This window comes from Trypanosoma equiperdum, assembly GCF_001457755.1.
Source record: "Trypanosoma equiperdum strain OVI genome assembly, contig: ctg_549, whole genome shotgun sequence".
Taxonomy (NCBI): Eukaryota; Euglenozoa; class Kinetoplastea; order Trypanosomatida; family Trypanosomatidae; genus Trypanosoma; species Trypanosoma equiperdum.
In genome coordinates, this window is record NW_027124475.1 from 160,548 (window position 1) to 179,314 (window position 18,767).

The 18,767-nt window shown below is 50.9% G+C and overlaps 7 protein-coding genes across 7 annotated transcripts; all 7 read right to left on the minus strand.

The window, feature by feature from the left end:
- Positions 1–2,442: 2,442 nt before the first annotated feature.
- On the minus strand, positions 2,443–4,494 carry TEOVI_000235000 (pumilio/PUF RNA binding protein 10, putative; the record flags this gene model as incomplete). Its single annotated transcript, XM_067225434.1, has 1 exon — positions 2,443–4,494. The coding sequence occupies one exon, from the start codon at positions 4,492–4,494 to the stop codon at positions 2,443–2,445; it is 2,052 nt and encodes a 683-aa protein (XP_067081535.1).
- Positions 4,495–5,042: 548 nt separating this feature from the next.
- TEOVI_000235100 (DNA ligase, putative) lies at positions 5,043–6,770 on the minus strand (the record flags this gene model as incomplete). Its single annotated transcript, XM_067225435.1, has 1 exon — positions 5,043–6,770. The coding sequence occupies one exon, from the start codon at positions 6,768–6,770 to the stop codon at positions 5,043–5,045; it is 1,728 nt and encodes a 575-aa protein (XP_067081536.1).
- Positions 6,771–7,517: 747 nt separating this feature from the next.
- TEOVI_000235200 (leucine-rich repeat protein (LRRP), putative) lies at positions 7,518–9,152 on the minus strand (the record flags this gene model as incomplete). Its single annotated transcript, XM_067225436.1, has 1 exon — positions 7,518–9,152. One exon carries the CDS (start codon positions 9,150–9,152, stop codon positions 7,518–7,520), a length of 1,635 nt encoding a protein of 544 aa, XP_067081537.1.
- Positions 9,153–9,642: 490 nt separating this feature from the next.
- On the minus strand, positions 9,643–11,622 carry TEOVI_000235300 (uncharacterized protein; the record flags this gene model as incomplete). The annotated part of the gene is made up of 1 exon (XM_067225437.1): positions 9,643–11,622. The coding sequence occupies one exon, from the start codon at positions 11,620–11,622 to the stop codon at positions 9,643–9,645; it is 1,980 nt and encodes a 659-aa protein (XP_067081538.1).
- Positions 11,623–12,117: 495 nt separating this feature from the next.
- On the minus strand, positions 12,118–13,800 carry TEOVI_000235400 (regulator of chromatin condensation, putative; the record flags this gene model as incomplete). The annotated part of the gene is made up of 1 exon (XM_067225438.1): positions 12,118–13,800. One exon carries the CDS (start codon positions 13,798–13,800, stop codon positions 12,118–12,120), a length of 1,683 nt encoding a protein of 560 aa, XP_067081539.1.
- A 524-nt stretch (positions 13,801–14,324) lies between these two features.
- TEOVI_000235500 (putative WD40 repeat protein) lies at positions 14,325–16,670 on the minus strand (the record flags this gene model as incomplete). The annotated part of the gene is made up of 1 exon (XM_067225439.1): positions 14,325–16,670. The coding sequence occupies one exon, from the start codon at positions 16,668–16,670 to the stop codon at positions 14,325–14,327; it is 2,346 nt and encodes a 781-aa protein (XP_067081540.1).
- Positions 16,671–17,038: 368 nt separating this feature from the next.
- On the minus strand, positions 17,039–18,202 carry TEOVI_000235600 (uncharacterized protein; the record flags this gene model as incomplete). The annotated part of the gene is made up of 1 exon (XM_067225440.1): positions 17,039–18,202. The coding sequence occupies one exon, from the start codon at positions 18,200–18,202 to the stop codon at positions 17,039–17,041; it is 1,164 nt and encodes a 387-aa protein (XP_067081541.1).
- Positions 18,203–18,767: the final 565 nt, after the last annotated feature.

Sequence of the window (18,767 nt, forward strand, 5' to 3'; positions counted from 1 at the left end):
CAAAACCTGATACCGCAGCTGCTGCGCAGAAGAGCATCATTTCTTTTTCATTGAATCCAAACAAACCAAAAAGAAAGGGGTGATGCCCCTCCGTTTTCCAACCGCAGCAGGTAAGGATCCGCAGACTGAAGGATAGAGAAATTTCAAGCATGTCGAGATTACCCTCTTCAGACAAGGCCAGCGAGCTTCAGACGCGGACTCTCAGCATTAGACGTCAGAGCGTGACCACCTGCTTTAATAAACAGAGGGGGGGGGGGGAGGAACGAGAGAAAGCGGTTACTGTGTTTATTGATTATCCCCGATGGGTTGGCACAGTGTAACGTGACTGCGTCATCGCGGCACTAAATCGCTACAAAGTGGTTCCGTTCCTGACGGAATGGAAGAGACGGTTCCTCCCCAATTCTGAGGTCAACATGGGGGCGAACAACACGCAGTCAAAAACTAGGCCATTTTAACATGCGGCGGTGCTGCGGGGATCTGCCCTGCGGTGAGCGCCGTCTCTCGTCGCGATGAAATCCCTACGCAAACGGTTGAATAAAACTTACGAAACTAGTCATGATTTCCTTTCGAACGGCTTCATCACCTTTGGCACACACACAGATTTTAAAAAAGAAATGTCGAGGACACCCCTGAGCAGGGAGTTGGCCGTCACCCCCGGTGGTCTAGAGAGCACCATGCTCAGTTGCCTGAGAAAACGGAATATGCATACTTTGGGGCCAGGCATCTTTGCACCCTCAACTTCCACATAAATAACAAAACAAATAATGAAAAGGAAAGGCCCCAAATTACCGGGGATTCCATGCAGCTGGAAGGGGGGATGTGACCCCACACGCCCAAACTGCGGGAGATAAAATCGACAAAGTTGACCCCGCGTTTTAGGCATCCCTATTGGAGCCCCTCGTGGGCGGAGAAAAATTCGACCACTCGCTTCTAGCGCAAAAGGTTGATGCGCCACAACAATATTTGTACGAATGGCTCCGATCCCCCACGCCTCACACGTCTACTCTATGAAATTACCTTTGTTTTGTCGGAATTCATCATTGCGGCGCGGCCGAACGCACGACGCAACAGCCGTTGTTGGACAAGTTGCACCGGGTGAGTGGCTACGAAACGCGCAAACGACCAAACAACCCTCTTGGGCCTTTTTGTTATTATTATTACTATTTTTTTGGGGGGTCGACCTCAACGTGTCACTGGGGACGGAACAGAATTTTGGGACGTTTTAGGATCAAACATCCGCCCATGCGGCACCCATTCCATAATTTCAAGACACACTCGGTTTTGTTTGAGAGCTCTTGAGTGTGTGGATAAAAAATTTCCCACTGCCGTTTCCCCGAACTCGTCACAGCTGAGGCCTTAGAGATCTTTACGATCAGTCGCTACACCTCTGCTATCGAGTGCGTTCGGTGTGGTTGCCGGCTCCGCCTTGAGAGTCCACATTCCACGTCCTCGACCAATCAAAAAGTATTGGTGACTCCTTGTGGAACCGGTGCATCTTTTTTTTTTCTTCAGCAGAAGTAAAAGCTTTTGTCCACCATACAACCTGTTGCCCCAATGAAACATTTACCAGATCATCGCCCAATTTCTTTAATGACCCGCGGGGCCGCAGGTGGCGTAAGCAAGCCGTCGCTTTTCTGAACGTTTAAACTCTCTGTTTCGACCGGAAAGTTGTAACTCATTGGTGGATTGACCAACGACCCACACGACGCATCAGCCGCTGGCGGTGATATATGCGTATATATATATATATATTTCCCTCATCCATAAAAAATCCACATGAAGGATTGATGTAAAAAAAAAAGCAAAGCAAGGGATGACCTTTTCCTTGCATGCGGCTTCCTTAGGGGAATTCACCTTTACAACCCCTCTTTGCCTATGCCTGGAGTGGCTAACTTGTCCTTCGTCAAAGTCCGTAGCCGCGCAGAATGTTATTTTTAGTACCAACGGTGCGGTTAACAGTGATGAAAGGTTTCCGCAAAACAGATGTTGCTTAAGCTGCTGGCGCTAGGGGAAATAAAGTTTAAGCACTTCCTCAGTTTCCACAGCGCTAACATCTCCGTCGCTTTTCTCATTTGCTCAGTGTGCCTATCATAGGTGGTGATGTACTGAAGCGGCACCAAGCAGTTTCACTACCCGCGCTTGCTTCAGACCGTAAGTACGGCGTCTAAAAAAAAAAAAGTAGCTATAGCAAATAGATCATCGGAAAGAATGGTCAACATAAGCGATATTTTTAGCAGCACTCTTGGTGGGTCAACAAATGGGACTCCGTCGCACCTTGTCGCGTTCCGCCCTCTCGCGTTGAACGGCTTTTAGCGTTCTGTTACCGTGCATGCTTATCCTTAAAAACCCTTTCTTTCCCTCAGACCTTCGGTAATTCATATCCTTACGTTAATCGCTTCCTCCTTCCCACCTCTTTCTTGCGTCTACCCTTCACGGGGCGCTTCATGTGGATTCACTTATCTGCACAACGAACTTTCCATAAAAATTTTGTGCGAGGTTGTTTCGAAGCCGCGGGTCCTGCTTCAGTTTCTCTCTCACTTTTTGCAGCAGCAAGTCATCCATCTGCAGGAGCTTTTGTAAGACAATGGAGCTGCTCTGCTGCGTCGCCATTTGAGCCAGACCAGAAAGCACAAGTTCCACCACACGACCCTTGCCTTGCTGATCCAAACTGGCCATTAGCGTACACAAGACATGCTGAGAGCCTTTTTCACATGCAAGCGAGACGAAGTTACGAAGCAACACATCGCAGATGTCGCGACTAGCGGGGATGGCCTTCTCCACTACAAATCGTCCATTGTTGTGCCTAGTGAGTGTCACGACGTGTGCCCGGAGAGCGTTGCAAAGAGCCGTGTGCGTGGAGGCTCCCACATGGTCAAACAGACACACCACAACATGGGAGGCGTAGACATGCTGGCACATACGTAGCAGCTCATCGGCCTTAATTAGGCTACGGGCAATTTTCTCCGCCCCAAACACTTTAATATATTCTTGAACCATCACATTTCCAATGGAGTCATACATCAAGGCTGTGATGTCGCGTTCGATGGCACTGACGAGTAATTCTCCTACTTTAGACTCCTTAACTTTGCATAGTGGTAGAAGCTTCCGCACGACCAAACTTCCTCGTGCATCACTTAACAAGTCCCCCACATTACTTCGTTTGACGAGCATCGCTGCAACCTCCTCAACTATAGCCTTGTTGGGTAGTGAATTGGCCGTCACGACGACGCAAACAACTACGTGCACAGAAATGGGATGGTCCACCAATGAGGATAACTGTGGGCCCAACAATTGCAGAAGGTGTTTAAAATTTGTCACCGCTTCCTTTTGTCCGGTGTGTGGGATAAGGGAAATAGCGGCCTGAACCACGAAGTTGGCATCACCCGAGCTGCACATTTCCACAATGTTTGCTTCACAAGCCGATAACACAACATTAAATATCTCCGCAGCCTCGTTAGACGCGAGCTCTGTCAAGTCATGCGATAGAATCTCCTGCAGAAACTTGCACCCTCGTTTGCTACCAAGCAGCGCCGCAACGTCAATGCCTCTTAGGACGGCGGCGCGGCTGGGACAATGAAGGATGAAAGTTCGCATGACTGGTGAAGCTACGGGGTCATTGGCAAGGTAAAGCAGCACATCCTGTTTCCCATCCTTATGCTCATTCGTCTTCCCCTGCTTCTTTTTCCCACCCCCGCCGCTGGTTTCGACGAGGCCCAAGGCATCCTTAAGCCAACTTACCGTTTCGGTTGGAAACCGCTCGATGAGCCGACGGATGGTAACGGCTGTGTGGCGGTTGCGGAGTTTCACTTGTATCAAGTCTAGTGTCTCGGCCCCTTGGCACAAAACGTGCAAAGCCCTTCGCTGAATTTCGTGGTCTCCATTCAGCACCAACGAACTCATCACCTTGCATGCAACGTAATGCTCGTGGAGGGCCTCATTTTCTTCGAACAGACGCATCACAACATCAAGTACCATCAACTTCCTCTTTTCATCGCAGCTTGGAGCGCCCAACGCGTTCAACAGAGCACACACCACACGACCACCGCACTCGTCTTGTACAAGATCCTCAAGAAGTGTGAGCGGTTCTTCACCTTCATCCTCGTCTGTTGTAGCCGCCTGGCGATCAAGGGAAATAAACACATCTAAAATGTGGCTCAAGGTTTCTTCGTCGAGTTTCCCGTCATCTCGCGGTCGCTTGCGCGATACTCCGGCCTGCTCTTCTCCCGCGCTGGTCTCGCAGAGTAAAAGTGAGCAAAGATCATCGCATGCAGCAGGAAGCCTACAAGCCTGAGCGAATTGGGCAATGAGCAGCGCCTTCTTTTCCTCCGACACGGCAGCCCTTTGCGGTGTTGTGCGTTTCACAAGTCGTTCGGTGGTGGCGGCAAAGTCGCCCCGCCGCACGGCTTTCGCAACTATTGACTTTCGCTCGCGATTCTCACGTGTGTGACGCACCTGCCGCTGCTGTGAGCGCTGTAGCGTTCCCTTCTTGCCCATCGCGATTTCACCTTCGATATTTGTGCATGTTTGTATAGAGGGGATGGGGAGAAGTGCGTGAAGCCATGAAGGGGAAGTAAAGAAACAATGCAACGAACGGATTGCAACCCAAAAGGGGAAAATAGACGGAGGTGGATCGGCGGGTTGGGGAATCACCAAATCAGTGTTGATGGTAAATGGTACAAATGCTCACTGTGCCAGGTTTAAAAATAAAAGAGGATATGCGGGGTCCAACCGCAGTCGCCTCGGATAAGGCACTTTAATATTAAACGCAAACATCGAAAAGGAAGGGGTACATGAAGTAACGCCCAGACACAACAAAGGGAAGAGTAAAAGCGTCGCTGAAACGCAAACTAGTGCTTACTTCCATATTACATTCTCCCTCAGAAAATAGTTTGGTCCTCTACAGACCATGTATTCCAGAAGGGGAGCCGATCGTGCGTGGCACCACCGAAGAATGAAGACAGAAGCCATAGAATAATCTATGAAACAAACACCTTTATTTAAACACGTACACGTGTGCATGTGCGCATGAGCGCGCTAAACCATCACACGAACCACCCCTTGCCACCCCGTATTCCCTTCACCTGGCCAAACCGTGGAACGCCGTACTCTGTAAGCGACTGGTATTTTACAGTCGCGTACAAACCTGTCAACGACCGTTTATTAGTACGCCCCGATGCCGGAGTTCCGCCACCCTTGCGGCCGCCAGTAACATCCAGCAGATGTCGCAAGAGAGCTTGCTGGTTCTCAGCATTCATTTTTGGCAGGGAAACATTGAATACACGTCCCGTGTCGCTAAGGCACTGAACCCCATAGAAGATGACAGTGTCGCTGTTGTTACCCTTCATTGCAGCCCTCCCCTGCGGGGTTCTCGGCGCCGAAACGCCAAGGCTTTCATGAAGTGAGGAGACGGGTATACGCAAAAAACTCCGCGACCGTGCGTCTGCTGTGGGGGGTTTGAGAAGGGGCCTCAAGATGGCGTACTCCTTGTCCGCAAACGGAAGGAGTTTTGCTGCAGTTGGACTGCGGCGGCCATTCGTTTTGGCTCGCCGAAGCACCTTCTCCACAATTTCCCTGTGATCAGCAGCTTCATCGCTCCCGGCTCCATTTTTATTTCCATCGGAAGTGTCGGTTTCAGTTGCACCCGGAGCGTCGCAGGTGACCACGCACTCGCCTTCGGAGTGCACGCGAAGGAGCCGTGTGCCCCCCGTGACACGCGCTCCATTCCGCCTCGACTCATTCCTACTATGTAGAGCAAACAGGGAAGGTTTCAAGGAAGTAATCAAGGGATCCAGCAGGCCTTGAAGTACCTTCTTTTCCTTCTCCCTGATTTCATACACGTTTGATGCACTACGAACCACAGCACCCTCGTAGCCAGTTGAGAGGTATTTGTCAAGATACACAGTTCGGACCTCTTCAAGCGAGGTAATCAGTGTGTAAGGAACGAGCTTCACATACTTGCCGCCGATACCCTGGTAAGCAGGCACAGGTTCGCGTACAGGCTCCGCACCACTGCATTCTTCCACTGCGCTAGACATCCGTTCAGGGAAAAGGGTTGAGGAAGCCCGTGCCCGCTCCAGAAGGCTGGCAAGAAAATGCAGTGCCTTAAGGCGTTGCGAGAAAACGGAGTGATTGGGAATAACACGAACCATTTCCAGGTCGGAGATGTGGTTGGCCTCCATGACCCCGCGCAAGATAGCCAACCGTTCCTTCTCTATCCGTGGGATTCCCCTACCACTCTTGTCGCCTCCGAGTTTCACCCTCTCGTTGGGTTGAAACGAAACAATATCAAATACACACATGATGGGGAGTGATGCCACATACCTGAGCACTTCATCTTCCGAAGAACAAGCGGACTTTGCGGACCGGAGACGGTGGACCAGAGCTGAGACCGCAAGGAACCCCGTCTGGGTAGCACCGCTGGACGCAGTGCGCGGGTTGTGTGAGCGGTGGATGTAAAGCTCACCATCGAGGACCAGTCGCGGGTCACCACTAAGCCACCGAAGAAGCCGCAGTTCTTCTTCAATCCACGTCACCCCATAAATGGGGCGACCAAAGCGCGAGAAGCACGTCGACTTTGTTGACTCGGCTTGGGGAGGCACGTACGATACAATCCGAACCCCATCATGCTTTGGTGAGACGAAATACGGAGGTCCTTGAGGGCTGCTACCAGACGGCGAGGCTGCAGTGGCCGCACGCTCGAATACATCAAAGGTTGATAATGCCATGGGTTCGAAGGGCAAACCACGCCGGGGTCTTACAAGACGGAACATTTACCCTGCTGGAGCCTCTCCTTTTCCCAGAGCCGTTTCCAACTTGCCTGAGTCCTACGCTGGCCTCGCGAATGCAGAGACGGACTATTTGCCCTACTGCTGGAGCTTCTGCCTCTGCACCCTCTTGGCCGGTGAAGTTTTTAAACAAAGAGCAAAGACGAATGTTATGGACACAACTTAGCGTCTTTCCCAAGGAAAATAAGCGAGTACACGCCGTATGCTACAAGATGCCGTTTATTGCCTACGTGGCGCCTACTCGCCCAACCCAGTGGAGGAAAACGACCACAAAAATAAAATAAAATAAAGAGCGGAAGCGCATATCCCTGCTCCCACCAAATTATTTCTCCACCAGCCGATAGTTTCACTCACCGCACTCAAGCCGTTATGATGGACACCCGTTACAATCAGAACCGGCAACCACACACCCGCACGTATCGTAAGTTGACGACATATTCGCCCTAGCCCCTGCACACCAGCAACATGTGTGTTTTGCATTCAGTGAGTGTGCGTGATGAAAAGGAAGTATGGTCACACCACTCCTTCCCCTTGTAGCATGCCGGGACTTACGAGCAGAGAGTTCCCGCCACCGTCACTGAAGGCAAGAAAGGCAAAAAAAACAACAACGACCGAACACCAACTCGCAGCAGCTGCTTGTGGCATTGCTACATCCTTTTCGCTCCTTCTGTACGCGGAGGGAGTGGAGAGAGACAAAAGACCATATTATATAGAATATCGCCCACCGCTTCATCAGTTTTCGAAATCCGCATCGCCGGACGCGGATACATTCATGCTTTTCGTCAGGCAAGATGCATCACTTGCAAATGGAGACTGTGTACTTGAGTAGCAGTGCGAGCTGTTGTTGATGCTTTTATTATTATTGGTACTACGATCAACAACACTGCAATGTTGTGATGGGCCGGTGCCTGCTTTCGGTTGAGGAACAACAGCCATCAGAAGCTTAGCCAGTGAGCGGGCACCCTGGCGCGTCTCCGCCTTCTTTGTGGAGGCTACTCCAACAGCTGTTTTTCCACTTCGGCTAGGACTGCCATTAAGTTTGGCATGCGCTACAGCATCTCGCGTAGCTCCTGCCCTCTCATTGAATATGCCAGATGTATGCTCATGCGAGGAAAGAGATGGCACGGTGCCGTGCTCACCCACACCTCTTGTGCCATCAAAGGTTCCTGCAAAATTGTTCCGCCCCGGCGGCGGAGATAAGACACAATCGAGGGTGCGTTGCATCTTCTGCAGCCTTTCCAAAAGTGCTGCGTTCTCATCAGCTAGTTTCCCGTTTGTGTGCTCCAGAGCTTGAACACGTCGATGAAGTTCGCCATTCGCCTTCTCGTATGACTCACATGTCATCTGGCAGCAACGGAGCTCTGACTGCAAGTGCCTCAACACATATTCCATTGGGTCCTCTTCGTAACACTCTGCGACAGATTGAGTGGGGTCCGAGTGGATAGGCTGCGGTGAGGTGCGGCCATCGCTAGTGTCCTGTGAAACATCAACACTGGTGTAAGCAGTTCTGCATCCCAAGTTATTAACTTCCTCAAGTGCACTCTGCGTGTGCATAGTATATGCCAACACCTCCTTACTGCATTCCCATCCTTCTTCCTTATGGCTGGAAACGCGTTTTTCCCTATTCCCCTCCTCTGATACTTCGGTTTCTGCTGTGGAGGAAGATGAGCTTTTGAAAGCCGTAGCATCATGGGCGTCTGTGGAATGCCCTGGGAGATGTGTTGCATCCCTCAGAGGTGGCGTATCCGAGTGAGATGTAGAAACCAATACTGCCGCCGTTGACGGAAAGTCGATGGTCGCTATACTCGGTGGCAAAACCGCTTGAACAGCCAAGAAGTGGCGGCGGCTGCTTGCAACGGGGTTTCCTGCTAAGGCCAACGTCTTCAGTGAGCGAAGCCCCCTAAGAGAAACGAGGCCCTCTGCCGATCGAACGACATTATGCCGAGCCTGTACCTCCCTCAAATTAGTACATTTTTCCACGCCCGTAAAGGAGCTTAGCATATTAGCGGACACATCCAGAGTAAGCAACGTAGGTGGTAACCCCAGGAGGCTGGTCACGTGATTGTTTGTGACGACGAGCACCTCTAGCCGTGGGAGCTGCGCCACTCCGTCGAGATCGCGAAGCGCGTTAAATGATGCGTCCAGTTGTCGCAGTGTTGTCGGCACTGGCCGCAACGACATTAGGTTGTTGTGCGAAACATCCAACACCGTTAGGGCTGTAAGTGAGTGGAGACTACCAAGGGACGGAATGTTGTTGTGGGATAGGTCCAGTTGTTCAATAGAGCAAAGAATTTCTTTCTCATCCTCGGAACAGAATGCCGATGAATCGAACTTATTTATATTCCGGTGAGAGAGGTCGATCTTCATGCGGGGTACGTCTCTGGTCTTCCTTTCTTCTATGGCGTTATCAGTGCGGCGTTTTCCCGCTTACACTCAAGTGTTTCGGAATTAGAGTTTTGGGGGTCAAATTTATTCGATACCACCCTTGCTCCCTTATTGGAAGAACAGCTCCTTATGTTGAGGGACTCTTCAACCTCTTTAGTCGGCTCGTCTCTAGAGTTAACCACGGGCGCTCTGATAATGGAAACGAGAAAAGACATGGGGGAAGCATGGGCTACAGTGAGGGCCTACCACATATTTATTCAAACTTTAGTCAAGTGGACGATACGAGTGTACCGTAGAGAAAGAGAATGGACCACTGGAGGGAAAACGGTCCTACGCCACTCCGAATTTATACTGTTTACTCGGCACGTATATGCAAACGACAGTGACGGCACTGTGCAGGTACCAATTACAGTGCGCATCCACATCCACATCTACACACAAGCACAAACACAAACGCACACGACACTACACCCTAGTCGTCTTCGTCTCCATCCTCCTCCTCATCGCCCAAAACAGTGTCATCGCAGCTGTTATATTGCTTTTTGGTCGCGTCGAAATCAGAACCAGGCAATTCCACAAGGTGAACCATTGCCATGCTCCTCACGTTACCCGTGGTGGCGGGAAGCACAACATTGAAGTAGCGCGGGAAACTCTGTACAAGGTAAAATAATCCACCATATCTCTTCCGCACCGCTTCTTGGGCTCCGCGAGGAAGATGCAGGATTATGTTTGAGCATGCCTTCGGGCCACGCTGTTGCAGGTATTCTGCTATAAGACGCACCAAGTCTTCTTCGGAGAAGTCCTGGCGGATGACACCCCGAGGAAGCGGTTGCCCTGGGCGGCTCACGCACCACTGCCCCGCAATCTGGTATTCAAAGTGCTGGAAATATTGTGGATAGTTATTGAAGAAGCTCCAAAACCTCCGCGGCAGGTAATTTAGTAGTTCCTCGGGGACACTCTTCTTTAAAAACGTTTTGAGTGGAACGTGACCCTTCTTGGGCAGGTAGCGGTGGAGCTCACGCGCTAGGTTGTCGGGGTCATGAAAGGGATTAGCTGGGTCATTTCGAAATGCGATACGACGCCTCAGGGAACGAATCTTCTTTTTATTCCTTTCCTGTATAGCGATTTCGAGCTGCTCCTCCAGTGACAAATGCTCCTTGTCGAGGCGGTCTTTGAAGCGCCGCCGCATCACCACATCACCGTTCGCGCTAAGAGAAAACACAGCGGCGTGGAAACTAAAGAACTTCATGAGTGAACCATAGTAGAGCTCTACCTCTTCCCTGACAGAAGCAGGTATAGACTTCTCAATGTGGCTGATATCTACCTGTCCTTCCTGCGGCACAAGACGTAGAATATAGTTGCAGCTTTTGGGAGTTGGCGTTGTTTCGCACTCAAGGGAATCGTACCCTGGTGGGCGTAACAGCACCGAACCGCCATCGCGATCGACGGCAAATGCAAACACATGTTGCATCTGCGCAAAATAAATGATGGCAGCTGGCCCCTTGAAGGGTAGTAAAGACACTACTTCATACCCAGTGCGCTCGAGGAGGATGCGGAGTGGCATCCACCGCCCCGTAACCCCACCGAAGGCGGTAATGAACGGCTGCAGAAACTTTGGATCTGGTTTGTATGCGGCAAACCGCTCCTCCGCCACTTCACATCCATCAAGTGGGAACTTAGCGTACCCTCCGTAAAGCCTGATATACTTGCGCCCATGTACAGACACCACCTCGGAGGCACGGTGCTTGAAGTACATCTCAATGTGCTCTTCCGTGTAGCCTGGCATTTGCCCAAGCACGTCGTCCAGTGGAACAAAGAATGGAGGAATATGAGTGACGAAGCTGCTTAAGGCAAGAACCGCCCCACTTCCCGTTGCCTTCGGGACAGGCAGTGTAGACGTCGTCACATTGAAGTCCGGGGGTGGTGGTGGGTACTTCCTTAGGCCAACGTCATAATAAAAGTCCACAGGCTGGATTTCGTTCACCCCCTCCACCACCAACCGGCCTGCTGGTTGCACGAAATAACCTCCTTCGATATCTGGAGGGGGAACCTTGCTGCTGTTGCTTTTTACCTCTTCCTCTTTCCTTTCTGGCGTTTCAGTTTCCTGTGGCGGAGTGCCTTTGTAAAACCGGAGACCACTTCTATCCAGGCAAATACCAAGTCCTTTTGCCTTTGATAGTGCGGCTGCCAGTGTCTTGTGGGGACGCACGTGCTGACGACGGCTCTCGAGAGACAAGTCGTTGTACAGAGACCCGACGGACATCCACGTCCCGTCTGGTATGCGGTCCAAAATCTCTTGTAACTCACACACGAGTGCGGGATGAACTGTGTCAATCGTGGAGGAGTTGTCAGTATTGCTGCACCACCGCCTTTCCACCGGGGTACGGAAGGGCGGCACCGCAAGACCAGCTCTGAGGCATCTGATGGACTGTGCAAAGAAGTGGCACAGCATTTCAACCGAGATGTGCTTTTTCGTGTGTGTGATAAAGTGAGTCAAGGGCTCAGTGGTGTAACTTATCGTCAGTTCCGGGAGTGCGATCGTGATCTATGTATTTTAGCAGCCGCAACTCATGTGGTAGTTTGCAACGCTTACCCTTGTGCTCAAAAACGCGAACTCACTTCCTCGAAGAGTTGGAGGACCCCTACTCACGTTCCCACAACACTGATCCGCCGCTGCTAACCAGGGGTAAACTAAATAGTTCGTGGTGAGGAAAACAAAGTATCCCTCGCCCCTTTCACCCCTCATGTTGTTGCAAACGATAGAAAACAGATGAACAAAAGCGGTAAGTGGAAGCAAGAAAAGATGGGTGCAGGGAAGGGACATGGTAAGCTACGCTTCTTTTCTGTAGTGGGACAAGGTGAGTCCAAACCGATAACCCGAGATATTTTTCGCCGCGTTAAACACTCACAGGTATATGTATTATGCTTTCTTAGGCCTCTTGCAACTCTAACAAAGTGTTGCGGGGTCGACATTTTTCCACTTCCGCCACGGCCCGTTGGCAAACGTGTTAACGATAAAGGAGCTAACCTCCAAAACAAAGAGAGAATGCCTCACCCCACAAAGGGTGTCATTAACTCGCTCAACTTTCCACCTGACCGTTAGGTCCACACCGGAAACTCCGGCAGGGCACATCAGCACGCTCCCGGTGCGGAGGATGACGGTGGGAAGAATTAAGGAATCTTTCGTCTTCCCTGCACCTAGCTGGCCATGCATGTTATCACCGAACCCAACTACCGTAGTATTGTCCAGTTGAATGAGAAAATGCTCCCGCCCCACAATATTATGAACACAGTTCACAGGTTCGGCATCCGATGGTAATGGTAGTGGCACCCATGTTTTTGAAAATGAGTCTTCCTCACCCAAACCAATCAAACCACTACCCATAACTTCGATCTCCGTTAGCAGTTGCGGAGCTTTATGGTAGCGGAACATTATCTCGTTCCCTGCGTGAAGGGTGACGGCTTCAGCCTCCTCACGTGGAACTGATGAGGCGTCATCCTCCACCTCGTTGCAGTAGTAGCAACCCCAATGAAAGGTCCGAACGTGGTCTGTGTCACAACTGCCATCTCCCGGTGCGGACTTGCACCTCACGGTTACGGCGGAATGCAGATGCATTGCTTGGAGATCAACCACCTCGAGGGAGCCTGTGCCCGCTTGGGTGCTCAAACATTCAAGTAAGACCGGAAGTCCAACAGGTTGGAACCTCTCTGACGAAAACGCAGCCCGCCTCTGCTTCTTTGGTTTCCACTGCCTTTCCTTATCATCAATACAAGCAGATGCTTCTGTTTCCATAGGATCCACCCCCTGGGTTTTGCGCGCCGCATTTTGCAAAGCAGATTGCATCGTCTTGGCTTTTGCCTGCAAAATGGACCACATATCACCATCATAGCCAAGCTCACCAAAATCCCCCTTTCCAGCGGCCAGAACAAGCAAGGGGTGGCTACGATGCTGTGCAACACTATCATCAGCTTCGCCAGTTGCCAGCGTTGCGTCGCGCAGGGCCAGCAGCGTGTGGTGAGTGCCACAGCTAACGTGAGTTAGCTGACCCCTTTTTAATAAACCATAAGCACCAGCAGCATCCTCACGACCGCCGCATTGGTCAGCGGTGTTGCTGGCATCACCATTCACCTGAAGGGCAGATAACACGAGGGTAAAAGAAAAAAGGCCATCATCACATGGCAAACCCAGCTGGCCATCCTCATTTTTGCCGCAGGCATACAAACCATCTTCCGTCCATGCAAAAGTGTGATATGCGCCACAAACGATATCCTTTGTATTCTTTCCATCGAAGAAGGGGATGCGTGTGGGGACTGACACGCACGCCGGCGAGCCGCGGCCCATGCCAAGCTGTCCATTCTCGTTGAGACCCCAGCCGTACACTCCCTCAGTCGTGATGACAAAATTGTGATAACCACCGACACGTACCGTTCGGATGTTTCCCAATGGTCGACCATCGCTGTCAGCACTTCCCAGGAAAAAAGGAATTAGAACGACCTTGTACTGCGTATCGCTGATGCCAATGCCCAACCTTCCGTCGTTACCGCATCCGCAGACGGCAATGACAGTACTGGTTGCTGCTTCGGTGGGTTCCGGTGTATTTTCTGTGACACAAGAAACGCGTTCTTCCATTCTTTTATATATGTGTTGATTTGTTAATGCAGAGGCCTGAGGTAAACTAGTGTGTGTGTGCAGTGGGGGAAGTAGATGATGAACAGTATATCGTGATGCGAATGAATATAACAATACTGATTGCGATTGTGCAAACTCTACCGTTCATCCGCATAATGAACTGTTACCCAGAGGTACGAGCACAGAATTTACGTTTATTCGCGATATGCATACCGACATGCATTTTCTTGTTACCTTTTTTAAAAAAAAATAAGATAGGCGCGTGCGCGTGCATGACATCCGGATGCAGGTTGCACAAGGACATATCCCTCGACGTCCCGCTTCGAGAGGACCCTTCTGCACTGGTGGTGCCTCGTATCCTTCATCACGCGTACCAGTTAATTGACGTGAGCTTCATTTGGTCACTATTTGATTATTCAGCCGGCCTCCAACTATACTGCGACTTTTATACTCCTCCGCCGTGAGAGCTATGAACCCCTATATTCCCCCCTCATATTCGTCCAATCACTGATGCTTCATACAGTTTATTCCGTCCATGCTGATACAACACCATCTTCGGTTGAGGTGAATATCCATGGAAGCGTTGGATGCCAGGCGACGGAGTAGACAGCCCTGCGATGCTTCAGAATCTTTACCGGAACCAGAAGTGCGTTCTTATTGTAATCATCGTATACCATGCCGTGGAACACATGCACCTGCCCATCTGCCGCACCCGATGCAAACAACGGATAGGCATTTGTATTCGTGTGGAAAGCCACTGCGTTGACGACGCCCTTGTGCGATCGCATGCGCTTGTAAGGCTTGTCCGAGAAGTCGCAATCATACCATTGCGTGTGGCTCGTCGTATCGCCAACTAAGAAGTTATCACCTTCAGTGTGGATAGAAAGGCACGTAGTGATGCCTCCCGGCGCCTTGTATCTGCGTTGCAATTTGTGCGCGAGAAGATTGTACATTCGCACAGAGTTTGTTGTCGAAAGGAAGAAGAGCGGCTCACGTGGATGGAACTTGCAGTCTGTAACCACCTCAGAGAACTTGCGAAATGGGCAGAAAACCTTTCGTTTAGATAATTGTAGCATCACAGTTTGACGGTACTTGACGTGGTCCTTCGGACACAGGGCACAGAGGTAGTCACCACGGGCGTGGAAGGTAAAGCGCTTCACCTTCGCATGCAGGGCAATCTTCAAAACAATGCCAGCGCGGCGTTCCTTTGCTGAGGCGTCGAAAAATTCGGCACGTTTGTCTCGTTCCTCCACATCGTGCAGGTCTTGTAGGATAGAATGGGCCGTCTCATCCTTGTCAAGTGCTGCCTGAGTGATGCCACCACCCCCAAGAGACACTTCACCACCAACAACTTGTTCAACCTCGGTATTGTTAACCGCGGTGCCAGGGGCCCGAAGGTGTCGTAGTGTATTCTCATTTACCAGTTCGTGTGCAGCAAACCTCGGTACAATAAACACGAGACTGTATTCCACTGCCACTGCCAATATATTTAGTGTCTTTACGGGACAGAACTCTACTTGCTGCACAGGTGCACCCATATCGTATCGCTTCATCAGTCGCCCAGTCATTACCTCATAGACACGCACTAAATGGTCATCGCAGGCAGTTGCCAGATATTGGCCGTTAGGGTTGACTGCAACGCTGCGCACCGTCGCGGTATGGCCTTTATACTGGAAGGACAACCTCTCGGGATATGGCCGAAGATCCCTTGGGTCTGGAAGCTCAGGCAGTAACTTGGAGGGATCCACCACAAGTCGAGTACGTTGCGCTCGCGGAAAGAACGCAAGATCGAGACATCGCTGGTACCGATCTTGTATAGTGTGATTATAAAAGGGCACATGCCGTAGGGCATCAAAGGCGCGCGGAAGGAAGTGCTCTTTCTTGTCAATTGCGCGCAGCCGGGCAAAGCGTTCCTTCGCCCTCTCACTTGGGAGGTACTCAGGCGGCGGCCGGTAACTTTCATATGTACCAGGTGGTGCGGCTTTGGGTTTCGGAACGCGGTTATGATATTTGAAGTGAGTGTGCGTGTCCATAACCACTTTCCCATCATCCCAAAGTATTGTTGTTTCACTTTCTGTTTCATCTTTGGGTTTGTTCTCCTTCTCTTTGTCTTCCTTCATCATGCGACGTACCATCTTGGCAATAGTTTTCATATCACGATCGGACGGAAGGAACTTCCTCTTCGACGGTCCGGCGCTTCGAGCCAGTGGGTGGTTGAGTGGATCAAATTCAACCGTGTCGACCGCAACGTCCTCGTACATGTTGTAGTTCGGATTGGGCGTACGATTCCGTTGGAGGTTAAATATCATTTGTAGGTCTGCGTTGCTCAGTACCTTTTTCTCATCGTGCAGGGCGTCGTAAATGGTGCGCATAGCGTTCGGGTCATCTGTTGCTTCCAACAAACGTTCCAACGCCGACCGTTCACTCTTCATCAACTTGCGACCTTCAACGTCATACCCGTAGTGGGCTTCGTCTTTATACCACTCAAGAGGAATGTCGCCTACACGATTGAGTGTGGCTTCATCTTCGCTACTATCCGACTCATCCAACTTCTGAGTTGCGCCGATGCGAATAACATCACAGTCGGGACCCCCTTGTGGTTCAACCAACTCCTGGGCGTCAGGAAAGAGAAACACTTCATCATCGCTCTCCCTATCGCTCCATATCAACTCATCCCGCAGATCCGTGGCGTTTGTCTGAGAGCTTGTCAACACTTCATCGCCGTTGCCTCCCTCCCCAGGAGACGGTGGCGGCGTGGTGGACAGGTCTGGCTTTTGTTTACCTGAATCATCGACGGCTCTGGGTGATGGTGAGGGCGTCTTGTGTACTCTGCTCGTGACCCGCGACGTGGGCTCACGCTTCTTGACCATCGACACTAGCTGTTGAAGAGTACAAAATGATAGCGGAAGAATTAAAGAACAGTTATTTGGATGGACTCGGGAAGGGATTCACGCGCTCATTTACACACAACGTTCGCAACATGAAAGGAATGATAACTTTAGATGTGTGATCAAGAACGACTTTCCGCATGTCATTCGCAAGCAAACAGTTAATAAGCGGCTTTAATTTCAAGACTTCTTCTATCTTCCAATATAAAAAGGCGCATACTAATGCACACACATAGACGTTGTTTAAAGCAATCAGACATTTACGCAGATCCAGTTTTCTATAATAAGTTGTACACCTGCTTCCATCGCACAAGTGGGGAAAAAGAAAGGGTAGTCTAAGAAACGTACTTTCATGATCCGCGTGAAGTTGAACTCGATTGTCCACGGGTTCGCATGCCCTCCTGGGGGCACTCCTGCATCCTAATCTTGAGTTGCTCGGACTCGGAAAGGAATCGTCGAAAGGGCCCACGAAGGAACGCCATTGCCATTTCGTGCACTTCTTCTGTACAAGACCTGGTTTCACACCTTCCGTTACTATCGTGCCCCCCTTTGCTCGACAGGGCAAGTTGCCGACGAAGCGCATCATTCTCTTCTCTGAGAGAGCGATTGAGGGCCTTTTGAGTTCTCAGTTGCTCTTCCATTCTCGCGAGTCCGGACACGGCACTTCTCACGGCACTTTTTACCTCCGAAACTGAAAGCCCATCCAGTGCTTCCGCTACGCCCCTCCCGGACGCCCTCTCTAAAACCTCACCAACTGCCTCAGACCGTCCGTTAGAAACCAACCACCGTTGACCACCACTACGTTTCGAGTGTGAAGAAGCCGTAATAACGCCAGCAACGCTTGAGGTCATCTCTGCTTGCACGAGGCTGTGTGTCAGTTCATCAATACGGTGCTTCTGCAACGAGATTACCCCGTGGAGTCGTTTTATCTCCTCTTCAGCAATAGCTACCTCCCTTTCACGCATCTCAGCCCGACACCGAAATTCTCGCACTTCCTTTTCTCTATCCAAAAGGCAGCGTTGTAGCCTTCGAGCCCAATCACGTTTAGCGGTCGACTCACTACTGGTGATGCCACTTCCATTGCTAAATGCGCTAACCGTCAACCGCTTGCCGTTACGGTTCTCCTTCGGTGTAAACCTAATTGCATCAACGGATGTGGATCGCGAGGGAGTTGCTCCCGCACCCGGATTTTCCCTTGCGTCGGGCGATGACGATCCATGCCAAAAATCGACACCCTCTGGGGGTGAAGTTGAGCTCGAACCCAGAACGTGAAGTACGTGCGCGTTATGCAGGCGACTCTCTCCACTTGTTGGTGTGCGTGTCTTTTCCCTTACCGGCGGCGAAGTGGTGTCTAATTTCTGTGGTTTCACAGTTCGATACGACTGCTGCCTTTGCCCGCTGCATGGTCGTGACCCCGTAGTGGAGAGGGAAGAGGCGAGCAGTGTTGAAACGGAGGGGTCTTCCGGGAGTTGACGGTTCATTGCAGCGCCGTTAGGCGAAGTGGCAACGGCCATCACTAATGCCTAAACGCGTAGGCGCGAAAAGGCAAGAAAAGTAACTAAGAACTTCAATGTGAACAAAAAATACATATACGTGTATGCAAGAGAGTGAATGGACGTATGTGAGAGCGAGTATGTAGATGGACGTTCCATGCCAAGCAGACAGTGACTCCGCAAGGCGGTATTGGTAATTAAACAGAGCAAGTCACAGGTGTCAAAACTCTTTTTTATCATCAGGCCGCGTGACAAGGCGACAGCGGCAGCACCGTTATCGGCAGAGAGAAAAGACCGAGGACGCAAAGTAAAACGGAGGAAAGGCGTAGGCAGTGAGGGAAATGGGGTACAAAGCACTGGAGAAATGATTCAGTAGAACCAGCAGCACTTACAAAACCAAATGTGACTCCTTCCCCTTGGTGTATTACTTATCGTTTGGGTGAGCTGGAATAAGAAAGAACCCTCTTTGGGTAGTTAAAACTCCCCCTTACTCAGCAGCCCCCTCCTCCTCTCCCTGTGTGTGTGTGTGTTTGTGGGGGATGAGAAACAACAAACTATCATAACTGTCCAGTAATTACAGGGTACA